The sequence below is a fragment of the Pleurodeles waltl genome, chromosome 5 (genome assembly GCF_031143425.1).
Source record: "Pleurodeles waltl isolate 20211129_DDA chromosome 5, aPleWal1.hap1.20221129, whole genome shotgun sequence".
Classification (NCBI taxonomy): Eukaryota; Metazoa; Chordata; class Amphibia; order Caudata; family Salamandridae; genus Pleurodeles; species Pleurodeles waltl.
Window position 1 is genome coordinate 578,585,249 of NC_090444.1, and position 27,626 is coordinate 578,612,874.

The 27,626-nt window shown below is 40.7% G+C and overlaps 1 protein-coding gene across 1 annotated transcript in view; it reads left to right on the plus strand.

Annotated features, from left to right (window-relative positions):
• The window catches only part of RYR2 (ryanodine receptor 2), a 2,714,825-nt gene that overhangs the window by 856,490 nt on the left and 1,830,709 nt on the right, over positions 1-27,626 (plus strand). Inside the window, exon 12 of the mRNA XM_069234403.1 lies at positions 23,762-23,926. Within this exon, the coding sequence (XP_069090504.1) occupies positions 23,762-23,926 (165 nt within the window). The remainder of the gene's footprint in view (positions 1-23,761; positions 23,927-27,626) is intronic.

Below are 27,626 nucleotides of genomic sequence, written 5' to 3' on the forward strand. Positions count from 1 at the left end.
CCATACTATAGCACCTAGTCTATGTGTAAGTAGCAATAAATGTCTTTTGGGAGTACATTTCCTATCCTCTAATACTTCCACATATGCCTGAATTAAGTCTAACCATAACTCCCATTGAATAGGTGGTTCACCCGGTTCTGCTCAAAAAGAAAGGTGGAGGTTGAATATTTGCAATACCTAAAGAAATGCTTTATTCAACAAGTTTACCTAAAGAATAATGTACAACCCATTTTTCAAACTATTAACTATATACACTATTGTATATGATTTATACTAATAGTGTGCACGTAGATATATAAATAACTGTTTAAGGTGTGCGCATCACCGACATGGTTTGCACACTCTGAAAAATAAATACTTCAAAGCACCTATTTGTTGTTAAAAATGTGCGCATGACGAAACATATTCTTGAATTTCTATATAAGCATTCCACTAGAAAGTCAAATATAAATATACTTCAATGAGTAAATTGTGTGCAATTGTATGTTGTTTAGGTGTGCCTATCGCCATTAATACAGATGTCAGGCACAAATCTGGTGTTCCGCATGAGGAGAAAAAAAAACGATGTACTTAATTACTGTGTAATTTAATAATGTGCTCCTCAATGTACAATTATGGCCACAAATATGTAGTTCAACGTAGATTTTTTCTGAAAATTGGGCTTGTTTTTACCCAGAATCCAAATCGCGTATGGCCGTCAATTCCTCTTTGAACGTCAATTTTTTCTGGATATTGGACTTGTTATTACCCAAAATCCTTTCTAAATGAAGAACTCATGAGCCACATCATGTGGTCACGCACCCTCTTTTGCATGTGCAGAGTCATCGAAATGCTTGTGTGGAGTTTGTGCGCTCTTTTCTGCACGGGCAGAATGCAATTTTATTTTTAAAAATATGTATGCACCGCACTAATACATAATAATCACAGCACCTGCCTCGCTGTAATCCAGTTCGCGTAGTCCAACTGCTGAAATGATCACAACACTGGCGCTGCCCTACTAGCGCTTGTCAGGTATTAGTCTAATTCACGCAGTACAAATTCTCTGCAGCGTTACTTCACTGACATTGCTCTTGCCTGCCTCGTTGCCATTGTAAAGAACAGATCATGCAGAATTAGTACAGGAACGTATAGTTTAATGAGAGTAGGTATATCCATACAGAGCAATGTCAGCACAACCAGCATCAGTAACCATACCCTGTAACTGCCATTACAATGCTCTTCTAAAGCTATATGTTTTGGCCTCGAGGATGGGGTCCACAGGGCCACTATTGGCTCAGGGAGGGGGGCCATGTACCCTCCTTCCCCATAACATATATGTTTTGGCTAGAGACTGGGGTCCCTGGAACCACTATTAGTTCAGGGAGGGGGGTCAGATCTATTTTACAAGTATCTTTTGGCCCAAGGCGGTCGAGTCCCCAGGGACAACATTGGCTCAGGGAAGGAGGACGTACGCCCTCTCCCCTTAAAGTTCCAGGGGGATGGTGACCTGGTGACCCTTGTGGCTCTGGAAGGGGGGCACACTCCCTTCCCTCTACAAATATCTTTTGACCCTTGGAGATGCATTCCCTGGGGCCACTATTGGCTCAGGAAGGGCAGACGTGCACTATTGTCCCCTTAATGAAAAAAAGGCCCCATGGGATGGGGTCCTAAAGGTTTGAAGTGGCTTGGGGAGAAGGGCTGCATGCCCCCACCTGTTTTGAAAGAAGCTCCAGTGTGTGGGGACCCTGGGGCCTGAAGTGGCTTTGTTAGGGAGATTGAGCCAATGGGTTGGATGCAGGGACTGGCTGCAGGCCAGGCCCTGTGGCCAACTCCATTCCCAACCCAACGCTGTTCATGGCCAATGGTGACCAATCCCACTCCACACATGGCCGAAGGGGTTGGCAGCCTGCAAGAGAGTTGGTCAAAGGGCCTGGCTGCTGGTGGGGTCTTGTCTTTACTTATGGTAGTCTCAGCGACAACATAATGTTTTGAGCTAAAAAAAAACACTGAAATTCACAAGTTATAGTTATCTCAAGTAAGTATAATTCTTGCCCTAAGGTAACTATGACTCATGCCTTCACCATGCACTGCTAATCACCCCACATAATACATCAGTAATGACATTTTCTACGAAATCATTGATTCTATCACTGCAACATTTACAATGAAATTGTTGATGAGAAAACTGCACGGCGGAGACTCAAGTTATAGTTACCCTAGGGCACGAGTTATAGTTACTTAAAAGAACTATAAGTTAAATTTCAAGTAACTATAATGTTACTTTCACCTGGCTAATGATATAACTTGTTTTGTTTAAAATATGTAGTCTGTTCAACTGCTGAAGCATTATGTTCAACTGCTAAAGCATTAGCTATATGAAATGGAGGTTGTGCTATAAGCCGACATTTTAATTCTTACTTGGTTTCATATCGCTCTGAAGGAAATTGTAAAATCTATTTTATGGAAACCAGGCAATTAGCATCCTCGCCACCTCTGGAGATTTATGACTTTCTAAATAAAAAAAAAGAACTGCTGTCAGATCTGCTGCTTCCTTTCTATCGTTTGCTCAGCAACCACAACTTTTAATGCAATTCAACATGGTGTCTCAATTCCATAGACAAGACTTAAAGAAGTTTGTGATATTAAAATTTAATTATCTATTTTTAATCATTCTGTTGCATGGTCCTGAAGTCAGTAACAGTTGATTGAAAACAAATAATTCTGAGCCTATAACAAGAAGGCCCTTTATAGTCAAAAGGTATATGCTCAATATGGTGGGATCGAACTATTTTACAAGTTTCCACATCCCACCAGAGATCTCTTCATATCTCTTCAGGTCAACAGGCAGACTGAACTGAAGGGAGTTGGCAGAGCTGATCTTGGACAAAGTGAAACCCTGATCAAAGTGCTTTAGAGATAAAAAGGCAGCAGTTGGGTGAGATTTCTCAGTCGGAGGAGGTGGTAGTTGCATAATTTAGCCAGATTGTCTATGTAGTTACGAGAAATTATGGTGTGTGGTGGTCTGATACTGACCATTGCTATTCTTTTTAATCAGTCAGGTGATGACAACTTCATTTGGATTGTATGATGTAACCATGCATGCATGAACAACGCATGCCTTAACAACGCAATCAGAACAATGACAGCGTTGTTTCCATGCATGCCTTTACCATGCATGCCTTTACAACTAATTTTGTTGTAAAAGCATGCCTAGTAAAGGCATGTGTGGAAACAGCATGTGAAACAGCATGCGTGGTTCTATTATACAACACCCCCACCTGCCCTCAGGCCCAAAACAACCCCCACCCCTAATACCTAAACTACCCTGAACCCCCACCGGCCCTGAGCCCTAAAAAAAACCTATCCTAACCCCCACCCCCTTCCTTAGAAACTAAAGTACACCGACCACCCACCCACCCTGAACCCTAATAAAAAAAACTACCCTGACCCCCACCCCTGTCCCATAAAACAAAACTACCCTGACACCCCAACCACCCTGAGCCCTAAAACATTCCCCCTAAGTGAACTACCCCAACCTCCCCACCCACCTTAAAACCTTCCCCCAATAAACTACCCTGACCCCTCCACTTACCCTAAGCCCTAAAAAAAGCAATCCTGACCCCCCCTACCCTGCCACCAAAAACGAAATTACTCCAACCCCCCATCCGGCCAGAGCCCTAAAACCTCCCCCCTAACTAAACAACATTGCCCCCAACGCCCTGAGCCCTAAAATCTTCCCCCAAGTAAAGTATCCCGACCCCCCCATCCACCCTGAACCCTAATAAAAAACCTACCCTGACCCCACCCCTGCCCCATTAAACAAAAATACCAACACCCCCCACCCACCCTGAGCCCTAAAACCTCCCCCCTAAGCAAACTAACCTGTCCCCTTACCCACCCTAAGCCCTAAATTCACCCCACCCCTAAAAACTACTCCCACCACGGCTCCAGCCCCACTTACCTCACTGTGCCCTCTCCTGATCCAGTCTGCCTTTTTCTGTGCCTCAACCATGCATATGCGTAGTTTGGCACATGCGTGGGAAACGTCCGCTTTGTCTACAACACGTTGTTCAGGACGTTTCCCCTTCATTTGAAGTAGCACCAAGAGAGGGACGTGATTGGTATGCATAGGCTGCCATATAGATGTTCATGTAGAACACAATTGCTACGGCCACCCAGAGGCTAGCTACATGTGTTGTTGCCACGGGCACTGGGCAGAAACATCTGAGGAGAAATTACTAAAGATGAGTTGAGATTGGGAGCAGAAAATAACTGTGAAAGTTGTGAGAGGATGGATATAGTCTCTTGTTATTTTAATAGAAGTTTGTTTGTTGTTTTATACCATCAAAATACAGAAAAAGACAACCAAGAAAAAAACATAAATGAGTTCCTCCCCTCCGCCCCCGCCCCCCAGGCAGTACATTATGACAAAACCCATCAATATGGTGTATAGTAATTTCAGGATTCCTATACATCAGCAAGCACAGCAACAGATACACTTAGTTTATGTTGTATCTTTGTACCACTCGATTTCATCATCCACTGTCCAGGATCCAGATTCAGATAGGGTCAGTGTGATTCCTTTGTATAGGCTCCAATACTTACATTTTGTGATATTTCTGGAGCAGACTGTAGCTAGATAACTAGGCATCTCGAGGCTCATGCATTGATCATGTCACCTATTCCAGCAATACAATATAGGAGTGTCTGTCATTCTCCACAGACATGCTATGTCTCTTTTCCGATTGGGAAGCATCTATCATAACAAAGCCTTCTTATAATATATCTTAATTCAATATAGTGTAATGAGTGCATGGACCTTTCCTCAAATTTCTTATTAGATTTGAAGGTTCTAATTCGTTTGCAGAGAATAATTAAAACAGGTAATAGGCGGAATATGTCGCAAGAGTATTCTGATTGTGAGCCATTTCAAAAGACAGTCCTCTAATAGAAACAGTTTTATTGCATAAATAATATATGATGTTCCCTGAATTTTTCTGTTTAGGCAGAATATTCTCCAGCTAGTACGCAGTGGTGTTTTGTAGTTCAAACCTAGGTACTTGTGAGATTGAGGGACTACCAAATTGCCCCTATTTCATTTACAGTCTTTTAGAACTAGAGTGTTACTGTGCACTTCAGAGGCAGTCTAAAACATTTCCGTGGAACTGATTTATAGTGAAAGAATGATATCCTACAGATCTGACTATATTTGACAGTTTATTTGTCTCAAAGCATCCATCATGCTTCTGTGTTTGTTGTCAGATATGATTAGTAAGTCTGCAACAGCTCCCATGAGTATTCCATGTGGAGTCCCCTAGGGATCAGGGTCAGGAGCTCTTATATTTTATGGATTTGGAATTGTTATAGTATAGGCACCAACTATATAACTGGTCTCTTTATTTTACATATTCCATAAAGGCTGATGCTTGTCATCTGGGAACAACATATATAGTCCATGTGTTGTTTTATCCAAGAGGGATTATACGCTTGTGAAGAAGTGACTACCTAACTAGACATTGATTTATTTACATCCCTTACACTAGTACCACGAGACAGTAAATGCTAGTAGCTATTAGTAATTATTTCCTGTCCCTCAACTGAACTTGTCCAGTTTTCAATTTGCTTTAAATCGGGAAATCCCATTAACAAAGACATCAGTAATTTTGCCATTTTAAAAGAGGCCAACTCACTAATAAAATACATTTTAATGAGAAAATGTACATCTACTCTTTTCTTAGTGTTCTGACTTTTTTACATTTGCAAATGTCTTTCAGACATAGGCACTGAAATTCTTACCTGACCACAGATGTCAAGATATGTCCTTGTAAACAATTTCTATATGATAATTTATCAGCCATGCAAAAATCTGTGCTGAAATTCAATCCATTTTTATAAAGTTTATTTTAGCTTTAAAAATATCCATAAATGGAAGTATGTTATAATGCAGATTACAGTACAAAAGGAATAAATTAAAATACAAAGGGAAACAGCATGCTTATAAGACTATGTTTAATATCTTTAAACAACCTTTCAGTTGGCAGAGTTTATAAAATACTTTCTGAAAGACTAGGTAAATAGAACTGAAAATCATCTCATAATCTGCAAACTATGTACACAAAAATTAATTGCAATTTTGCAATTCAATGTCTTTGGTAATACAGGAGAAGCAAAAGTCTAAGTTGCTGGTAAAGAGTATGTGCCAAAGAATGTAGGAATGCTTGGTTGAAGGTCCAGGTTTGTAATGTGCAAGATACAGGGCAAGATATAAAAAGCAGTTATCATGCTATAAAATATAGTTATCAGTCAATTGTCCTCTTAATCCTCTTTAGGGCTCTTAATCAGCAAATGTTATAAACTCATCACTTCTTGTTTACTTAAAAATCCAGACATAATTTTGGCATTGTGTTCCTCCTCTTGCACTCCCCACCTGTTATTCAGAAAACAGCTTAGGTAAACAACTCTTTTAAAATATTAATTGCAGGTAAGTTCCTGGCAATGCCTACTAATATTAGGGTGACATTTCGCAGAACATACAAACATACCTTGCACTTTGAGCTTTTATAATGACTAATATCATCATAACCCAGCACTGACCTATTTATTTTTTTAGGATGCAGAAAAACAATAACATTTAAATGTATGTTGAAGCCATGCCCTTTCAATGATCTAGACTTGTGAAAACAAAATCCTGGTGCCCTTGTGGTTTCTAGTGTCAGTTTACAATTGAGGCACACTGATGAAAAGTTTATTTTAGGTGTAAATATCCACACAGCTGCACAATTCAAACTGCTGAAGTGTGTGCAGCTCTGCATAGCATGTCCCTGAAAGGTTGCCTCATGTGCATTTTGTGCATATATGACAAAAATAGTAACAACAAAACGAGGAGTAATGCATTTTGCTATTCGTTATGGATCATTTGGGGGTATACATCTTTTTTTATTAGGTTTCTGGTTCCTCTGAATAGCATACATATAATGGTAAATTCAGATTTTAATTCCATCGATATTAGAAATCTGAACCAAGAAGTATAGAACTGTGTAGTATACATAATCAACATTTGTTCCATAACTTTTTTATTTATACTGTTAATCTGGTGTTCTGAGCACCCTAGCCTCAAAGAAAGAAAGGTACTCCGGGGTTTGCGTCCTACAATATTTTCCTCCAACCTTTTTATTCACATCGCTGGTGAATGGAATTAGCCCTATTAAAGACAAGTGCACCATTTACAATTGGGGAATGAAACGATGTGCCATGCTAGCTTGATTGGCTTTACTTGCAAAATAAGATCATCATTCTAATGAGTTTAGAGTGATACTGCCTCTGGCTGTGAGGAAAGACAGGGACAGAATAGACATGTAGGCAATGAACATCCTTAGGCCTCCACCGCCTAGCCTTCTCAACACTCCGGATCCATCCTGTAGAAGATGTGGATGGGGCATCATTGCCTCAAAGAACGTAAAAAATCTGGACTTTCTCTTTGAGGCTGACCTATCTTTAAACACACAGGGCCCGATCCACAAACAGCCTCCACAGTCGTGGCGGAGCGTCCACACTCGTGGCAGAATCTCCGCAATGAAGAACTGTGGTGCAGAGATTCCACCACAACTGCAGAACCTTAACGACAATTGGTGAGGCTCTTTGTGATCAGACCCATAGAGTAGGTTAGCAGTTAGTAGATGTTTCCATCATGCTCAGAGATTGAAGTTCATTTTTCAACATTTGTCCCGAGAATGTGTTGCTTTGTTGCTGGGCGCTGCCCACTGACTCGTTCACCATTCATGGTCTGTCACAACCAATTCGCAACCATTTCACCTCATTTCTCACTATTATTTTGTCCAGGAAAATGTCACATAATGTATTTATTTACATTTCCATCCAGGGTCAAGCCCTGGTAGCATAGCATGGGTTAATGCTGGACTTATCTGCTTCAAGCTCAACACGGGCAAACTATTTTCTACCCATCGTTACATTCTTACAATATGTTACTGTATTTCTGCTTGCCTATCTAAAGAGTAATATTTCATCATTTACACATTCTCAAAGGATAAGCATTTCCTTGACATCATTATACTGTGGCATTTCCGCGAATCCTCCTGCGAGTCACCTGGTGATAGGCGGCTGGCACCTGGCACATATCGGAGTTTGAGCAGTGAAGAATGATTATAGCTCTCCTGCAGTTTTTCCCCGACAGTTTCAGCAGGTCAAACGTGCCAGAATGTAGCAGGGAAAGTTTGTGGTAAAAAGGAAAAACCTGCATCTTTCAGTGAGATAAATACTGAATCTGAGTGTTACAACTCAAATAGAACACAGCTGGATATGGCCACACTTTGAGTGAAACAAAGTACACACTGCATGTCACTTCATATATTATCCAAGACATGAATTGGGCTAATATGTTTCACATTCTTAAGCTCCATATGTAAGACATACACACACACGAAGAATATGCTGACGGTGGCCTTCGTAACATGCCACTTAGAGGCTGTAATTTACAGTATTGCGTTATGTAACATTATGGTGACCATTACCATAATAAACGTAACATTCCACAACCGTACTATAAGAAAAGTCGGCAATGAAAAATAAACTGGTGTAGAAAACGGTGGAGGCCTGCCTTTGCAGTGATCATGCAGTTAATAAGAATAGATGTAGCAATCTAAGGCTGAGAAGTGACCCCTTCCTGTGCACCATCACTATCCAAACACTGGGACCCTACCATGCATTAGCAACATAAGCATCTGTCTGCTTGGATGCATGCTCGGTGCTTTTATATAGCGCACAATGCGAGTTGTTTTTTTTACACTGAAGTGTTAAATTATTAGCCATATCAAAGGTACTCATTTGTCTAGGATGATACCATTTTGCTAACAAACTTTACTTCCAAACAACAATTGTTGATTTTACTCTTCATTGTGTTTAATTAAACCAATTGCGCTGGCCCTCAAGGGTTTGCTGATGGAAAAAAAACAAGACTGGAAAGGTGTGTCCTGGACAGTCTTTATTTTATTAGCAGGTGACATGCAGTTGTTTGCACCAATGGCATAATTCATTGAGCTGATTTTAACAGGATTGGAAGTTGTGATGAACAGGTTATACGGTGTTATCTGCAATAAGTGCAATTAACCACTCAGGTGTCTAACTGAAATGCAGGTTGGTTACAGTGCTTGTAGCCGACATATTAGCACTCACAGCAATATTATAAGTGTTCTCACTTGTCATCAAAAGATGACCTTCAGAGCTCTGGGTGAGTTTTTCAACCATCCAATCAATTATCGCCTGGGACTTGCTGGGTACACCTAGATACATTAACTCCTCCAGATTTGATTGCCATGAGTGCTAAAAAATCTGCAGCAGTAAATTTCACTGTAGGGCTGGGAAGAGAGTGTTCTAAGGTGCGGATTGACCTCAAAGCTTGGAAACTACCATAAATGGCATTTCCGAGTGTTTCTCTGACCCTTTCCCACTATGGATCGAAAAGGGATGGGACCACCCCAGGATTTGCTGGGGTGTAGAGGAATGGCTTTCTGCATAGGGAAAATGTTTTTCTCGCAGAGAAAAAATAGCAATTGTACAAGAAGCTGCTAATCCTTTCTTGCAGCGGTCTACACTATGAAGGACTGAGCACAGGAGAAATGAGAGCTTTTGGGGAAAGTCTTACGTCAGTCCCAGAGTATGCATGTGTACCTACTCCTGTCACAGCTTTCCAGGCATACTCAGAATGTTTGTAAATTCTGAAAATTGCAAAAGTACGTTAAGGCAGTGAGCTAAACCTTCACCAGAACTTTTATGCTTTGTTGTGGGACTTGCGCTCCCCATCTTTAACATTTTATAACAGAACATCAAGCTTTTATCCAAAGAGATTGGGGGTTATACCATCTGATAAATGCTGAAGTCACAGTGTTTGTGGCAGTGGTGCAACATTGTAAGGAGTCAGACACCAGCTTTGGATCTTTAATTATATTATTTAATTTATCCTGAAACACAGAGGGCAAAAGTGGTGAAGGGGTACCTCTGGCATACCCCAGTGACACAAGTTTACGACATATGAAACTCATTGGTAGACTACAAAGGCCACAGGAATGGGCATTCAGACTGTGCTTAAACCTGAACAAACATAACAAATAATTCCCCCCGCAAAAGCTCCCCACTGACTTTCAGAAACATCCAGGATTACTTTGAAGAGGGTAAAACATTGCAATAGGTTTCTCAGCACTCAAAGTCTTCGAACTTTGCGCACAAGTGCTCCCCTCTCGCTGCATCCTCCCTTGGGTATAACTGAACTAGAAATCATACATCTCCTTTGTTACCTGCCATTGGTCACTAGGTTACAACTACCACCCCCTTTCTTCCTCCGTGCCCCTTGCCTTCCAGTATGCATATGTCTAGGCATTATTTCCGCCATTCTGGGACCATTCCTGGCTACTATGTAGAACTCTACAATCTTTACCTCTTTATGCACTTATGTTTGACACACACAATTGTCAAATATGATAACTGATTAGCCAAAGAGGTTAGTATAGCTTAGAAAAAGGTGTCATGGAGTAAGCAGATGTATAGCCGTTCCTCACTACCCAATGTGCAAAAACATTGACAATTCATGCCAAAGAAACAGAAAAACTATGTGAAAAGATGTGTTTCCTAAAGGTATTGTTAGGGTAACATTTATGTTTATGGTTAGATTTAGGATTAGATTTAGGATTAGGGTAGTTATTGGACCTCATTTAGAGTCCAGCATAGCTTCAGACCCAATATAAATTGATTGGGCTCCCAAATTAACACAGACCTTAATGCACATTCAAATACATGGTAATACATACATTTCACCTAATTATAATTAATGAGGAATAACTATAACAATGTTGAGTAACTATATTACCATAATATTTATACATTGAATAATACAGCATACATGTGATTTGCATATGATCATTCTATATTTCTACTTATAACTGCACTTCAGTTCACGACTTTCAGTTTTGTTCATGTGCATGGACACTTTATATACATGATATATAATTCATTGAGTACATTTAATTTCCCTTTCTGGAACACAAAATGGTGCAGCAAAGCTATGCTCTCTCACCCCTCAAAAGAATAGATGGGCATAGAAACATGTCTGTTAAATGTACAAAGTCAGAGAGTATAAGGTTCTTGTTAATTAGTAGATGTTCAGCAGTCATGTATCTGGTTTGAAAAGGCAGTCAGTTACACATTGACCTTTTCCAACAGGAAAGGAAGACAAAGCTCCGTTTGAGAAGCCGTTAGCATCTTACTAAGAATTCATATCATTGACAAGTTTATCAATTGAATGCAGGACTTAATATAACAAACTTCTATATGGACTGTGAATGATGTAGTGGTCTGTACATGATGGGTGGATTGATCGTGCATGCTATGATGTAACATTTCACACATGTCCGTTTCATGTTATTGAAGAATGCCCGATCAATAGGTCACATCACATCATGGACGATTGCACCAACTTTTTCACCCAAGAAGACACTCAGCACAGCAGGGAAGATTGTATCAACACTACCACTAAGTAACGTGTGCTTCACAGCAGGAAAGTGAAAAGAGAGCACCTATCCACGTGTCCAAGAAACAACACGTCATTTCAGGCATGATAGTTGCCTCCAGTGTGAAAGATACAGGTGACAGCACTGCCAACAACATTACTTCAAGCCATACAGCTGTATGTGGCCATCCACAATTGTTGACATATTCACTCCTGAATCATTGTCTACATCATCACACATACAGCCACAGCATCAACAACATCCACCAGCAGCACATCCATGACAGCAAACACAATTACAATCTCTGCATTGACTGTTAGTGCAACTTCCGGGGGCCCATTTGAAAGTAACACTCGAGGCTGTTGACATTAGCAAGGAGGTCGAGGCACTAATGCAATATAAAGCCCTAATTCCCTAATTAAGACGTAGACTATGAGGCTGTAACAGAGGAGACACACATATAGACTGGAATTCACGTCATCTGACAAATAAAGACAATTATAGCGTTGATACTTCTCATATCTTAGTCCATACTAACTCCGTTAGAATATAGCATGTAGGAATGCTGCTGAGTGTCAGTCATAAACCCACATCTAAAAATGTACTGCTCTACAGCATCTGTTGTGTACACGAACTTGAGCATGGTCAGTGTGCCTGCCAGTATTGACTTTTCTGGCTTAGTCTACTATAATGCAAGTTCACTTGTACATAAGGATGACAGTCAATGCCTTTATCTCTACCTCCTTCAAATCCTTGATTTCTCTGATCCCAATTTTTGCTCTACTCTTGGAAGCTTGTATTGGACTCCCATTATACAAATTCCAGCTTTCACCTTTTCGTTTGGCCTCAACAGTGTTCCACAGATGCACCTTGAGCTAGTCATAATGTAAAGGTTCCTCAGAATGACTATATGACATTTTACAATGAAAAATTAACTACTGTTTCCAAGTTGAAGGGCAAATCCCCCACCCCCCCACACTTACAGGGAAAGTAATCCCTTCTTGGCATTAACACTTTGTGTTGGCTCTTTGATGGTTGCAGCATATCAGGCTAGTTTATTTCCTCCCACTGCAGTACTAGTAGGGGATTTGTAAAGGGAGAGCAGGGTGTTGAAGGGTTTATTTTTACTATTAAATTAATGGTTCCTTGTCACATTTTCATCTACAATTGTGCTCCTTTAGTAATCAATATTCGAGGCGGCCCTGATCATTGTTTTGGACCATTCAGTAAGATTACAGCACTGGACACTAACATGTCTTGGATTGCTCATGTGCAGCTGCAGCATTATTGTGGACATCTTCGGTATAATATGGTCATCCTTGGCATTTTGGAGGACATACCTGGTGTAACGGTGGGATTGCCATTAAGGATGCCGAACTTTTACATGTGGTGTGGTTTGGGACCGAAAATCTCCTGCATAGCTTTGGAGAATGTGCTTTTCTGTCCTGTCCTTTTTCCAGCACATTTTCTTTGTTTTTCATTTTTCTCCAAGGAGCTCAACTATCAAATAAGCCCCTTATGGCTCTCCTTGTTTCTAGGGTGAGACCCTAAATCATGTCGAAGGCCACCCAAAGTGCACTCATTTTCAAAAGAGTGGTTGACGCCATTGTGGGACTGACAGTGGTATGACTGTTATTAAAAGTGGAGGGGCAGCCTCCGTCAGGAGAGGCCTACTAGTGTCCCTGTTATTCCTTCATTTGGAAATAAACAAGTGCCAGGGTTCAGTGTGTTACTAGGAAAGTCACTGCAGCTTGAACTGCTAATTAGATCTGCATCGTGGCCACATGCCAGTATAAACGCTCCCTACTAAGGATCACACTCCTATAAATGTGACAGATTAGGCAGTTCTTATGCGCTAGATTGTTTATAAAATGTGTAATTCATTGTTAAACAAAATTGTTAAAATAGACGCACCATGTGGTGGACTGTCATACATAAGTGTTGGTGTTACCAATAAAGTGCTGATGCTGAGCACCAGCAGACACAGGCACACGTTAAGCACTACTCCTCATGCAAACATATTTTGGCATTCTGTCTTAACCAGTCTTTCACTTCCTTGTGATTGGACAAAGGATGGAAGCTACATGTGTATATGTTATATGTCTTATTTGTTGACTGTAATGACTGTGTGTGCATTGGCTTGGGTGCACTGTAAAATCCATTTTAGAGTCAAAATGTTTGCTGTAATCTAAAATAGTGAAGCGTTTTGTGCAAAGCGGTCAGTGTTACTGGTGGCCTATAAATTCACCACTCGTGCATTTTTTCCAACAATGGTGAAAACAAAAGACTTTTATTTAAGTAAGTGTTACCATGCACTGCATTTACCATAATGCACCTGAGTGCACTGAGTGCTGGAATGCGAGACAGTGTGCTTCCCTCACCCTTTGTTTGATAAGGATCCCTTGAGCTGATGACCTCTGGCTGATGCACCTCAGTGAGTGGTGCAGAGACTTAAAAAGATTGTGAGCAGCATTTCAAGCACCTCTAAAACAATCTGTTAATCTCTCCTGATGAAGGGCAACTAGCCTCAAACACGTGTCTAGTGATGCACAACACTGGGTGCACCAACAGTGGTGAAAACTAAAGATGTTTACTGAAGTAAGTGTTATCATGCCATGCACCGCATTTACTAGAAGGCATTTGAGCGAACCGAGTACTGGGAGGTGAAGCAGTGTGCTTCTTCCTTCCTTTGTTTGACAAAATGTCAAAAAACAATGTATGATACATTAAATTCACATACTATTTCTGGTGGACAATTGTGCATCTTGTGTGCCACACTGACGTCAAAACCTGTGCTAAGCTATAGATCCCTCTGAACCAGTTCTCAAAATTCCAAAAGCGAGTCTGTATTGAAGCACCCTAATCAGTCAACGCAATGGATCAATCCATTTCTTATGTGCATTAGAGAAGGCACTGCAAAAAAGTGATGTGCCACTGTCCTGGGTTCAGATTGACAAGCCCAGCATATGTTGTCATTTACTGAAGCGGCTGTCCATTTTCTACAAAAACCTTTTACTAACCAAGAGATTCATTTCCATGTGAAGTGTAGCGGCCCTCCAGAGGGCTATAAGTAGCCACAATTAATGATATCTAAAGGGGAGCTGAAAGTGTGCACTGCATTTTTAACTCTCAGGGCTCATGCCCGGGAGCATATTAATAATATTACTATGTATTCTAAGTGTCTAACCCTCATCACCTGGAATAAGCTTTGGACAATTTTAACTCGCTGTCAAATGTTAAAGGGGAGTATTATTAGTATACTTTGGGTTCCAATACTTGGACTGGCCCAGGACACAAGTGAAAATGACTACAATTGGTGTTGCCCCGTAGCCTTTGATTTCTCTGGGACCATCCAACTTGTTCTCACGGTGCTTTACTCTTGACATAATCGATTCCATTCACAACATACTGTGATGGTGACCCACAGGCATGTAAGTCAGTATCTTTTATGTGTTGCTGTGGTACATGTGAGTACATGATGAACATCTCAGGACCAAAGTATTGTTTTCTGTGAAAACTACAACATTTTTAAGTGGAGTGTGTTTACTTATACAAAATGAAAAACTTGGTATTAATGAGAAAATATATATTATTAGAAACTGACAAGCATCTGGTTAGGGAAAAATGATTGCATTTTCAAAATATATTTAGAGTTGTTATTTGAGTAATACTTCATGCTACTGTTCTGTTGGTGTCTCTTTAGTGCTTGTGCTGTGCTTACAATTACTTGACTCGTAAAGGCATTTCATCTTCTATACCATGAAGCTTTTATGCGGTTATCTGGGTAGTGGGGCAGAGTATAGGAGGTACCCATTACTTCTTTTCCATTTGGATTCGGTCTGGCTAGTGTTTTGTATTGGCCACATCATTTTATTACTGTTACATGAATAATTGGCTGCTCTTGAGAAATCATGCCCCTAATTACTATGAGCCTTAGTATATAAGACTGTTTTAACCTGTTTGATATTGGAGCTGAAATCTGCTTTGCGTGAGCCTGTACTATCAGACTTGCAATTCTTTTAGGACCTCAGATTGTAAAATATGACCTTCCACTCTCTTCCTCCCAAAACATAGACTGAAACTCTGTTTAGTACTGGCAGTATAGATAAAGAAAAAGAAGTTTAAATATAAGGGGAAAATTGTGGTATGGCATTACGGAAATTGATAAGCCAGGCAAAGTCTTGCATTTTCAGATTTTTGCAACTAGCCATAATGCCTGTCACTTTTTAGCCAATTTAGAGAAGTATTCTGCTTCATAGTGCACCATTGTGCTACCATTCCTTAAAAGATTTCTTGGGTGGAAGAACCCATAACTTCCACGTGACAATGTTGGACTATTTCACGAGTGTTCCTTAGAATGTGTGGCATTTTAGCTAACGTATGATGAAACTGTGCTACAAGGTGCAACAGTTGTGCTACAAGTTGCACCAAACGGCCCACCTTTTTAATTTTTCCATACTCACTCTGGAGGAAGTTTATCTTGTTTGCTTCACATGGTTGTTCAGTGTAATTTTCGGTACATATTTACACCAACTACTTTTAAGTTCATCCTATGTGCCTTCTGAATTTTGATAGCTATGTGGATATCCCAGCAGTGGGTAAGCTATGCCCTTTACAGAGTTAATGTGCATTAAGAAGCCCTGAAAAGTTTTCAGCGCTGGTGTTTGAATGACCATCTGTTGCATAGTAAACTCCCCGGATTTTCGCCTGAACTGTTTTTGCTGGCTGTAGAACTCTGTACACTTTACGACTGCAGACTAGTGGTAAATTCCCAGTGCTTGCTCTTTCAACTTGATGAAATTGTCATATCTCTAATTAGTATATTTAACTTATATGTAAGCCCCTGGCATATGATGCCCAAAGTGTACCCAGGGACTGTTAGTTAAATGTCACCAGTGGGCATCTGCACCCATTGTGCTGCTGATAGCAGAGACAATGCAAACATGACTGCAGACCTGGCACATGTAGCAATGCTGTGCAGGTTTTAACAGTAAATTCAACCTGTCAAAATAACCCCTTTTGACAGACCCACAACTTTTGTTTAAATAATAATGTCATCCCAATGTAGGCTTACTGCCTGTAAGGCAAGTTGCATGTATTTTAAAGTAGGGGATGTAGACATTTAATGTTAAACATGTCCTTACAGTGAAAAAGCCCTCAAAGCTATTTCTGCTATAGCAGGGGTTGGCTGTTTTATTGGAAAATATTCGGATACAATATTAAAATTAAATATTGTTATCACCGCCAAGGAAACAGCTACAAAGTTCATCCTTAAAATTTCCAAAATATTTATTACAGGGCCGATTTATTGGTAAAATCAGATTCGTCAGAATTTTTTTACAACAGATACTTTAATAATGTTTACACACACCAGTGAGGAGAGAGAGATTTGAGCCAAATCACATTCTCCCTACTAGATACAATTCAACACCCAAGGATGCATAGGCTCATAATGGGGGATTACTTTACTGTGGAACTTCTCACTAATTCCCTGTAATGTTTTTATATTAGGAGAAAACACCTCACTCACAATTAATAGTGGCATGCTTAATCAGAGGTGCAATCTCCTCATTTGAGTCGGTGAATGACATTCGATTGGGCTCAATCACTAGTTGAAAGCTTGAAATATAAAGTTGTTCTTCTGAATAAATACAGGAATCCAGATTTTCCAAAAATGACTATAAGTATACCCTTAAGGTATCTATTTTTATTCCACAGGTACCCATGCCATAAATTAAAAATAGAATATGAATGTGTTATGAACAGACAATGGTTTAAACGTCCAATAGAACGTGATGATTGCTAATTGTATACTTTCACCATAATTTTTCCAAAATGTTCTCATTGGGAGAGGACCTTACCAAATCCTTCTATTACCTGCATTATGAGTTACCCGCTAATTATACTGGGCCTGATGACTACAGTTAATCGACCCATCAGAATTATGTGCTATGTAGGGTCATAGCTGGTCAGTGGCATTTCACATAGAGATTTCATTTGCTTCAATCAGGGGGAAGAGTCCTGGTGGAAAAGCGAAGAAAACGCTCAGAAATCGTCAAACCTACTCCAATTTCCGCATGGTTTTCCCCCAAAACTCCCTGTGATACTTTCCCCTTCTGAAAGCACTGGGACTTCTCGTTATGGCAGATTGAGGAAAAGAAAGATTTTCACGTTACTTTACAGGGAGCATAAGAGGGTTGTACTCTCTTGCTAAACTCACTTTCTTGGTAAAATGTGGGGCTAATATGAACATTTGAGCCAAGGCTGTCTTTGGTTTCCAGTCAAGCCTGGCTTCACATTAGATTGGGCTGATTTGCAGGATTCAAAAGGTCACTTTGAAGAAGCTTTCTAAGTGCATTATATATTTTCACATGCTCACTGTGGTTGCAAGTCTATGGCTGTCATTACGACCCTGGCGTCCTACAGACAGCCAGGGCCACGATGGCGATCTGAGTGCCACCAAAGCAGTGGTCCGACCGCTTTGGCGGCGGTCATACCACCACATTATGACTTTAGCAGTTTGGACACGGTCGGACTGCCAGCACCGCTGTTGCACCCTATGCACTGCAACATTGCAGCCGGCTCCATTATGAGTCGGCGTCAATGTTGTGGGCTGTTGCCTGCTGGGCCAGCAGGCGGAAGTACTGTTTCTGCCCACTGACACTGCGGGGAACTTGCAATGGGGCCCGCGGGACGGCAGCGGCACTGGGGGCAACCCAACTGCGGGAGTTTGGCGGGTGGGCTTTTCTGCCCGCCAAACTCAAAATGACCTCCCATATGTTCTCTTCTTTATAACAAACTCCTAATAGCCACCTATCAAAATTGACTGGGTTATCAGCAAGTATTCTGAAAAACATCATATTTGCTGATTTTGTAAAAGGTACATTTACAATAACTAGTGTTCGTGAAGTTTGCCTCTCCATTTTAGGAATTGGTGCTGTGACTCAAGTTACCTTTACAGCACACAGTTTGCAGGTTGTTTCGAAAATTAATTTCTAAAGAAATGTATTCCACTACATACTATACTACATTGAACTACAGCATCTTTGTCTCAATACATGACCGCACTTGCTATGTTTTGTTTCAAGCTTAAAAAACAGGTGTGTTCACTCTTAGCATATTGTCCAGACACTTTGTGGTTGCTTTTGCTACAGTTTACTCCTTAAATAAAGTCACAATTTTGCCTTCTTTACGATGTAGACAAATAGTTGCCTCAAGGAAAGACCCTCACAACCTATTGTCTAGAATAAATGTAGTATACAGCGCAAGGAGCTTAGTTGTCAATATGAACTGGGTCTCAAACTCTACCAGGAAACGATCAGGACCTGAGAATTTTCCCTTCTTTAATAGATGATACTTTTGTAATCTTTTCAGCTGAAAAATCCTCCTAAAGAGAGGATGTCACAGTCATTCAATGAATCGTTCTTAGTGTTTGATAAATGGTCTCTATAGCTTGTAAAAATGGAGTACTTTATGGTAAATACTGTTTCTCATGATAATTAATAAAAGTTACTAATATTTTGATTTGCAACTCTATTGGTTCAATGTACATATTTGGTAACCTTCACAAGTGATCTCTCCTTTTTAATCTTCAAATAGTTAATAACTTGCCCATTCATTTCTTTCCAACTTAAAATGAGGCTTTTGGTCTGAACCTATTAGCAGATGTGTTTTCTGCTGTTTTTATTATTAAAGTCCATTTTCACATCAACCAATTCTTCAAGTATATTTTGTGACTTAAACGTAAACTATGTATTGGTTTAATGACTTAATTGTCAGTATATTCTCTTTGAAATAATTATCAAAGCCTATCTTTTTATGTGATACATAGTTTATAATGAAGTCCCTAGCAGAAGCCTTAAATGTATCTCAAGTGATTTGCAGAAATGTCTGCAACTGAATTTAGCTAAAAAAAAATTTAGCAAAGGCTTAAAAGTTACATTCAACATTATTGAACCTTTATCTTTTTCTTTATATGAAAGATAAAATAAAAAAAACAGATATGATTAGTTCATTATTTGGTATGAGGATAGTTCCAATATCAGAGTGTTTAAATCAACATGATTTTAATGTGGAAAAATATAAGCAATTCTAGAGTGTTAGCAATACACCAGAGAGAAGAAAGTAAATTCACAAACATGTTCTCCAAGTATTAGTTAATGTCCTTTGTGACACAATACGTTTTTGCATCTTATTAAAAATACATTTAAATGTAGATTTCCTGTTAAAAACAGGAAAGGTATATGATTCCAGTCTTCCTCCACTAATTAAATTAATTCTTTTTTTAATAATTCTGTTAATCTCCCTGAGTTCCATTAGTACAAAATTCCTGTCTAGCTTCTACCTTTTTGTGCTCATTGAAACCAGAGATAGTTTGAGTGTGCATTTTTAGTACAGATATCTTCTGGTCTGTTTGTATGTATGGGTATTTATGAGTTCAAATCTAGCAAGAGCAACCGAGAACTGTATGCAGTCAAGCAAAATAATACAATCAGTAATCTTTTCTAGAATTAAGTTGAGTAGCCTGTAAGTTCAGAGAGAGGTGAGGGAACATGTCATCCAGCTATAGAGTTCTTTCAAGAGGTGATTCTTCAGCTCTTCAGATACGGGTGCCACTTCTGATACTTTTGTAGATAATGCAACTAATGTTGAAGGAGGTGTCGGCAGGTAAGGAGAGCCAGTAGATTTCTGTCAGTGTAGAGGTTGATATGGTTACATTTCTTCAGGCTATTATTGAGGTGTGACATATAGAACAACTTTCAGTGGGGCAACCCAGTGTTTTTATTTATAGGTTTCTCAAAGCCATCAAGATAGCATCAGAACACAGATGCATTGTGTCTGGGAATCCCTAGAGCAGGACATCACCAACATCAAGATGTTAGAGTAGTAGGGGTTGGATGGAAGTTCATAAGTCACTTTTCTGGAAGAATAGTATTACATTCTTTAGTAGCGAGAGCTGTTACCAAGCTGTCTTGGCTTTCTTAATGATGTGTGCCTACGGGGTGAGGTTGGTCAACAGTGAATCGAAGTGAATTGATTTTGGGTGATAGTTGGTGTTTACTTTGATGCAGTTGGGACTGGTTTGGACAGGCTGGCGAAAAGGAGGAATAGCTGTTGTTGGTGAACAGGAAGATTTTGATCTTGGTGGAGTCACGCTTTGAGTAGGTCCTGGAAATCCAGGTTAGGATGAAGTACAGACAGTGCTTTTGGTGCTGAAGAGTGGAGGAGACTTTCAAGTAACATTGTGTTCCATCAACATATTGGTGAATGTTGATGCTGTTGCGTATGACTCCAAAGTTGATCTTGTAGACATTGAAGGTGATATGGGACAGGATGGAGCCTTGGAAGACTTTGCAGGTGAAAAGTAGTTTTAGTGATATGGAGGTGCCCATGTGCGTCAATTGATGCCAGTTGCAATGGTAGGAGATGAATGTGTGGTGGGCGCTGACACTTCACTTAAAATTGCTTCAAGACACACTCAACATTCTCTGCGTCTCCCTTGAAGTGTTTGATCTGTGTTAGTGGTATGCTCAAGCACTTATGCTTCATGCAAAGGCATCAGACGTTTTGGTTTGATACCTTTTAATTTATATATAAATACCTTAAAACTTTGATTGGTCAATAGATGGAGAGATTTGTCACCGACGTTTTTTAACAGATAGTAAGTTTCATGCACGCTTATAGAATGATGTTGCTAAACTAAAAAAAAACAGTTTAAAACACAATTTCCACTTTTTGTTGTTTTCAGTTGTAGACCTGGAGGAAAACAATTGCATACCAATTGGAATAACTACTGAACATCACATATTTTAAATTATTTGCCTTTACCAACTGCTTAAAATATAAATCACATGAAGTGGAATCAAAACAAGGCAAGCTTTTAATTCAACATCATTATGTTTGGGAACTCCAGAAGTGGGCTTATAAAAATACTCTGGTCCCCTGCACCTATTCTTTTGTAAATTAAGCACTGTCTGTGGGTACAAAGTATGGTGTGTTAAGTAACAAAGATTTGGATGCACAACTATTGTAACACTTCAAAAAGTACCGTTGATAACTGATGCCTGTGACTATGACATATTTTGAAATTGACAATTCTGCAATTACTTCCTCACCTTCATTCATTCTAACTATAAAATTGCTATAGGCGACATCCGCGGCTCGCGCGAAGCAGAAGGGGCGGGGCTACACAGAAAGGAATTAAATTAAATTAAAAATTATAAACAAATTTTTTTTAAAACTTAACTTATTGCCACGCTCCGCTCCTCCGTCTCCTCGCTGCAGGCAGGCACAGTCTCCCAACCTGCCCTGAGCCAATACTGACAATGCTTAGAGAAGCACTGTGTTTCTGGGCTGGAGAGAGCCCTGTGCCCAGGTGTGTTTGACCGGTCCAAGACGGTCTGCCAAACACACATGCACTGTGAGGGGAGTGCTCTGCACTCCCACTCATTGCTCGTCACCTCGTGGCCCCACCCCTTTTCCCAAAAACCAGTAATAAACACAGTTTATTATCATGGGGAAAAACGAAAATAAACACAGTTTATTATCGTTTTTTGGGAAAAGGTTTGCAGCTGCTGCTGCTGGCAGGGGGCAACGCTCCTCCGCCCTTATGGAGGAGCCGCACCTGATAGGCGGTTCAGTCCATCATCTGCCTTTCCTCCTCTTTGCTTAGGTTTCTGAAGACGTCGAAGTAGCGGGGAACCGCTGTGGAAGCAAATTCTTCCTCTCCTGTCATAACTGCAGCAGAAAAATACTTCTATTTTTGTTAAGTCATAGAAGTGAATAACCAGAATTCCGTTTTTCACTCTAGAGTCTCTCAATGTGATGAATATATATATATATATATATATATATATATATATATATATATATATATATATATATATGCAGTTGTTTCCACAAACTCATCACCTATAGGCAGAAAAACTTGCCACCTTTATGCATTTGCTTCAGATTGCTGATTCAGATTTTCAAAGAAATTGGAAGCAGGCTGACAACTGTGAAATATAACGTCTCTTTATCATTTATTACGTACAATGAAATGTATTTCTTAAAATCACTTTGTTGCCTTTCAAACTGCTGTGTTACTTACTTCATTGAATAATGTACAGTGGACTGCATGCATCCTGCACAAGGCCTCATTAAATCAGCTGAGGCTGAATGTGGTGAGGATATGTCAGACCTTTACCCACAACCAAGGAGCAGCGATTGCTAATTCCTAAATGGCGGGAGGGGAGGGACTCTGAAGGTGTCTGGTGCAAATTTATGAGATCAACTATCAATAAGTCTCAGACATGTAAACGTCTTGCCTACCTTCAATGTGAGACTCAAACAGCATTTACTGTAACCTTATAGAATTCTGGGAGCTCATCTGAACCTTATCGTTATGTACACGAATTTATTTCTTACTGTTTGTCCAGTACCTCGAAGCTGAGTTTCTGAACTAAGTCACTAACCATTAAAAAGATCTCATAATTTCACTGGCTCGCAGTAACGTAATAATACGGCGTTATGATACAGCTTCAGGCGTTAACTGTACATCCGACAAAAACTGTATGACACACTTTAAGGAAGGTTCAAAAACTTCATATTTTTATTATAGACCTTTAATATCAATGCTTAGGCTGTGTTTGTTGAACCCTTGCAGCCCAACAGTATTCACATGCGTCCTACGCATGGGCAAAGTGGGCTCTAGCCAGGGGCTACCCCTTTCGAAGAGGCCTCTTGTTATTTGGTCAGGACAAGCCCTGGCCCCCTCATTGATTTATCCAAATTGGCAAGCTATAATAACTACCTATAACGCTTTTAGTCATAGAATGTTTAAAAGTATACCATAGCCTCATAGAGGGCTGCCCGATGGCCCACTTCCCTGCCTATCTGTGCGCTGGATGTGGATCAAGGAAACTCAAGTAAAGGACGGATGTTGAAGGGTACAGATGCTGATTTTAAATAAACAATTGCCTATCATTTGTCTTCTTTCTTTCACTATGGCATAACTTTTAATGTGTGGTCAAAGGGAGTGTTTTGGCTGAAAATGTATCATAAATTCAAAGTTGTTGGGATCCGGGTGCCAACATGGATTTGGCCCAGAGCCCCCCAAATCCTTAAGATGTCCCTAGCAGCTTTTGATGATTTTGTCCTTCCTTTTACATATGCAAAAATCTATCATAAAACTTAACAGGAGTAGCAGGGGGCTTCTGTGCATGCTATTATTTTTTGTAATATACGTGAGGACTTAACATTCTCATTGTTTACTTCCTGACTAGGAAAAGTTGGACATAGGGATCAGGAAAGAGGCAGAAGGAATGGGAGCTGCTGAAATTAAATATGGCGACTCTGTGTGCTACATTCAGCATGTTGACACTGGGCTGTGGCTCACATACCAGTCGGTTGATGCCAAGTCTGTGAGAATGGGAGCAGTACAGCGAAAGGTAAACAGAAGATTAAAAAATGCATTTTAGTGATAGAAAAATGGGACCCATGAATTGCCCCTTGTTCATTTTACGTCGCACCGCAGGCAACTCTTTTTGGCATATTATGGACTGTATTTTTTCTTATTGAGAGAATTTATTCCATTGTTGGTGCATGCGTAGTAGTATAGAAACGTAACTTATGCATTGTGAGTTGCATCATTGTTCCCTTGTGTATGTAATTGGATGAATACCACATATCATATAAAACATTATTTGTTCTGATATGCTTGGAACCTGCGGCAGTCAAGAGGTAATATGTGTACAGCTTTTTTGTTTTATGCAAGAAGTTAAGTCAGCAAGGTAAAAGTCCTCAAATCTTCAGGATTGGTTTGCTCGGACTAAAGTCCACATTTATCCTTTCAAGGAGAGTTCCTACAATTTTCCTTCAGCTGCAGGAGTGTTCATATAACTTTGATTCCAGGTCCACAACAAATGTCCAGCTCCTCTTGTTTCATACCCAGAATTACTTAAGCAGGCCTGCAACCCCTCTTTCGCAGGTCCTATGGCATCCTCCAGCCCCAGGAAAGATGTTGTAATAGGGCAAGCAGAAGAAATGCGTAGGCTCCAGGTCGTCCACTGGAAACATGCATGGCACAACACAACTTCTACTCTTTCAGCATATTCATGAGGTTGCGAGATACAAAAGGAACTGAGGAGCCCTTTTTGGCCTGTGTGTTAGAAGGAGACTGATGCTCCTGTACCGGGAGCGAGCAAAATGATGCAATGCAAAGCTGCAGACTGCTTTTTAATGTAATATGACAGATGTAGGAATTGTTCATTGCAGACAAGGAAGGAAATATTTTCTCCTCATAAGATCCAGACAGAGTCTGTCTTTTGAATGTGTCTAGTACGATAGGGTATTTTAAAAAAAATATGATTATGGAAACAAGTTTTATTTTTAGTGAAAACAGTAGTGTAAAATATAGTTGCTGTTTCTTTTGCACACTTCTCGTACATAGTGCCATCTATGTCCCATTCCCCCTGCACCTTTTCACTCATTGCGTACTAATGTTCGGATATGATCAGGACAAACTCTAGTTCTGCAGGCCATGCTATGTCCACCATTTCCTCCATATGTCCTCAAATTTACGTCAACAGCCCCTTGCAATGTATATTATTTTCTCCTTTTTGCCACACCAGTCCGTGCCCTTAATCCAATTTGCAAAGGGCGGGGTTTTTCCACAGTCTAGCAATATCTCTTTTGGCCACTGTGGCCAAAAAAGTATTTATTACAGAAGCCCAGTACTTGTGTATGGCTAGAAAGGACCAGACCATATGATAAAAATCTCCCCTCAGGTCTCTGCACTTGGAGCACGCAACGCAATATTGGATCCCGGCTTTCCATAACCATAGAGTTTGAGGTAAGCTTGGTGTAAACATTTCAATTCCACCAGTTGGGGCCTTGCCGATATTGCCAAGACCTGGGGAGCCATACACATGTCCTGCCAAACCTCCTCATCTATCTCCCCCACACACATCTCCCATCTCTCTTTCACGGGGCTCATCAGTTCAGGCCAGTGCACCAAAAGAGTTCTATAGATCTGTGAGATCTCGGCTTTCCCTAAGTGGCCCATAAGTAAGCACCCCTCAAGTGGACTGCATCCGGGGCCCTGTCTAACTGCTTAAGGTATTCATGAAGTGCGTGACAAAGTTGGAGTTACCTAAAGGACCGGAAGGCATGCATTTGAATTTCGGCATGCAAGTCGTGTAATTCCTGCATGTAGTCCTATTTCCGAACATCCCCCAATTTCGAGATCACTATAGAGACCCATCCCTTAAAGTAGGGGTCTTTAAACTGGGGGGCGGGCCCCCCTGGTGGGCATCAAATGATCATAGCTGATGCACCAGACTCTGACCAAGAGAAGCATTATGGTAATAACAGGTCTTTGTTTTAAGATGAAAACATGAGCAGCAGTAAACCGCTCTGTAATGGGCCATCATTATCATGTTCTGTCATTTATATACAAGTTGGGAGTATTTGTCAAAAGGGAAAGCACTCCAAAAATGCCTCAAGACCCCCATTCCCATTTCTAATAATCACACTGTTTACTTTTACATGCTAGTAGGGCCTTCCTGACTAGAACAGTATGTTTGGCATCATGCATTTGATTGCATTTTTAAAACAGTAAAAGAACTTAACTGCAATGTTTAGAAAAGTCTAAACATATTTAAACATTGACAATTTAAGAGAATAATGGTGAAAAATTCAGGGGAGGGGCCCGATTTTTTTTTCCACTGGGGGGCACGGCCTTATAAGTTTGAAGGCCACTGCCCTAAAGCCTTGCAAATTCCACATGTGTGCCAGCCACCTATCCTCCCACAGGGGTTCTGGAGCTTGAATTTGCAGTCCCAGTCAGTCATGCACAAAGCAGCTCTCTATGCCTGAAACACCACCTGGATCATTTCCAGCAGGGAGGCTAGGGGTGCCATAAAGAATGCCTGTCACTGTATTTAAGTCCAGAGAGGGGCAGCTCACCCTAATATGCTGGGTCACCTCCATCCCTCATGCATCTATTCATTGAGAGGCACCAATTGGGCATCCCAGTAATAAAGATGGACATCTGCCTTGTCGAGGCCACCATAATAAACTGATCAGATTCAGTTACCCAATGCTACTCTCAGGGGTTTACCGGCCCCAATGAATCTGTGGCCCATGGCCGCCAAAATGTTAAACCATGCCCTCGGGATGTGCTGTGGATATTTGTGGAGGACATATAGGAGCTCAGGGAGGATCATCATCCTGAAATTAACTATCCGACCCATAAGATTAAGAGGAAGCTTATCCCATCTAGGCATGTCCTCTCAAATCTGCTGTGCCAGTGAAGCAAGATTAAGGCTCCAGGTGAGGCCCGCCTCCTAGAAGATATGTATCCCAAGATATTTAAAACTGAGGGGACGTATGGGGGCCCTGGGGTGCCAACATTCATTCTGTCTCCCCTCAACCGCACTAATAAGGATTTATCCCATTTAACTTTGAGTCCAGAATCTACTAAAAAAGCTTCCAGGACTTGAAGGATCATAATACATTGTTGGCTTAAAGGACTATGCGATCCTCCGTTGCTAGGCCTCAGTTGAACCCCAAACCTGCGCATTGCAGCAGATCCAAGCTGCCAAAGGATCTATGGCCAGGGCAATCAAGAGGGAGGAGTATGGACACCCCTACCTGGTGCCCAGCCGAATGTCGGGAAACTGGTAGGACAATACCCCATTAATACACACCCAGGCTGAGATACGGGATACCGGACCTTGACGTTTGTTCGAAACTTGAGCCCTAACCCAAACTTAGTAAGGGTCTTCTCCAGGAACTGGACAGTATCAAATGCCTTTTCAGAAGAAGGCCTCCAAAGCCCTAATATGGTCCAATTGCCAAGTGGACCCATTGAATGCAATGTCTAGTGCTACTGTGTGGGATGGAGACACATTGGTCTGCACCAGGTGGGGACTAACCTGCCCCTTAATTCCCCCTACCATACACTTACCTGTGATTCAGGAACACACCTCTTTCTTCTTTTTCTCCTTGAAGCCATATTGTCTGCCTCCCATGTGTCTGTGGTTTTCCTCTGGGACACCTTCTGCAGGGTACGGCCTGCTTTTGCGTTATCTAGTCGGCAGCACAGTGACTACCAGAAGGGGTTTCCCTTATCTTGGTCAATCCAGA